General features: G+C 25.6%; 1 protein-coding gene across 1 annotated transcript in view; it reads right to left on the reverse strand.

The window, feature by feature from the left end:
• The window catches only part of LOC106792084 (DNA-directed RNA polymerase III subunit RPC2), a 6,453-nt gene extending 5,468 nt beyond the window's left edge, over window positions 1-985 (reverse strand). Inside the window, exons 1-3 of the mRNA XM_014758225.1 lie at window positions 783-985; window positions 474-628; window positions 180-356 (exon numbers count right to left, since the gene is read on the reverse strand). Of these exons, the coding sequence (XP_014613711.1) occupies window positions 180-356; window positions 474-628; window positions 783-860 (410 nt within the window). The 5' untranslated portion in view covers window positions 861-985. The remainder of the gene's footprint in view (window positions 1-179; window positions 357-473; window positions 629-782) is intronic.
• Between the last annotated feature and the right edge of the window lie 253 nt (window positions 986-1,238).

The following is a 1,238-nucleotide window of genomic DNA, read 5'->3' on the forward strand; positions in this document are numbered from 1 at the left end:
GTTTTTGGATAGTATAATTTTAAGAGTGGTGATAATTAGAGGTAGACGAGAGGTGTGTTAAGAGCAAGCCAAAAATGTGAGATAATTATATGTGATATAATGATAAGACATTGTAAAAAACTTTGTAAGTTGTGCAATAAAAACCTGATTATATATATATATATATAAGAAAAATATACCTTCCGATCGTTAAATTATTTCTTATAATAGGTTGATGTCCTCTGATATATTCTATGCTTACAGTAATCGGTGCTGAGTAATTTAAGTCTCGTAATCTACATTCGTGCGGTGTTGAAGGTCGAGTTACACCAAAACTATCGTCTACATCCGGAGTACCAACACATACGTCCAAGTATCTAGGAATAAAATTTGAACAAATTAAATAAATGATTAGAAAGAAAAATATTATTTATTATTATTCCAAAACATATATTGGAATATAATAATAATAATTATTATTATTAAATACTTACTTAACATAAAATGAAGGATCGGCATCGCTTACCATTTTTTCATTAGTTTTAACAATCTTTTTTATTTCAACATTTATAAAATAATCAAACGAGTCAATGTGTTGCTTGACCAAACCTTTTCCTTCTAAAAAAGCAGGTACTAATTTCCATTTATTCTACAAATATAAATATCGAGTGAAATTTATTTTAATTATTATTGTTGCAAATTGATTTTCTTCAATAGAATTAACATAATTAATTACAGTTACAAATAAATAAATGAAAATGTATTTCAAAACACTACTTAATAAAACATAACCTCTCTAATACCTTAATTGGTTCCACAAGATTGTTAAATTGTTGTTTCTTCATCTTCTCCTCCGTATTATTAGATTTTACTTCACCCATGTTTTATTTTTCAAGAAAAACTAATATATTTTATTTAATGATCAGAGTTAGAAATTCTCTAAGCAATCTCTAAGCACTTTGTAAACATGTTTTAATTTCTCTAAGCATTCTATGCGCATGCATTCTAGAGACACAGCACTACTACGTGATACAACCCACGTGTTCCTAAATACTATGAAAATAATTTTTTTTTTATTGATCTCATTTATTGATAAAATATAATATTTAAAATAATCTTAAATAAATTCTAATATAATAATTATAAAATATATATATATAATAATGTAAGTACGTTGTGTGGTGTCTTGCACGCACTTCTTCTTCTTCTTCTTCTCACTTTTTTTCTTTTTTCTTTTTTTTTTTTATTGATCTCAGTTT

This window comes from Polistes canadensis, unplaced genomic scaffold, assembly GCF_001313835.1.
Source record: "Polistes canadensis isolate GaletaPanama2010 unplaced genomic scaffold, ASM131383v1 scaffold_375, whole genome shotgun sequence".
Taxonomy (NCBI): Eukaryota; Metazoa; Arthropoda; class Insecta; order Hymenoptera; family Vespidae; genus Polistes; species Polistes canadensis.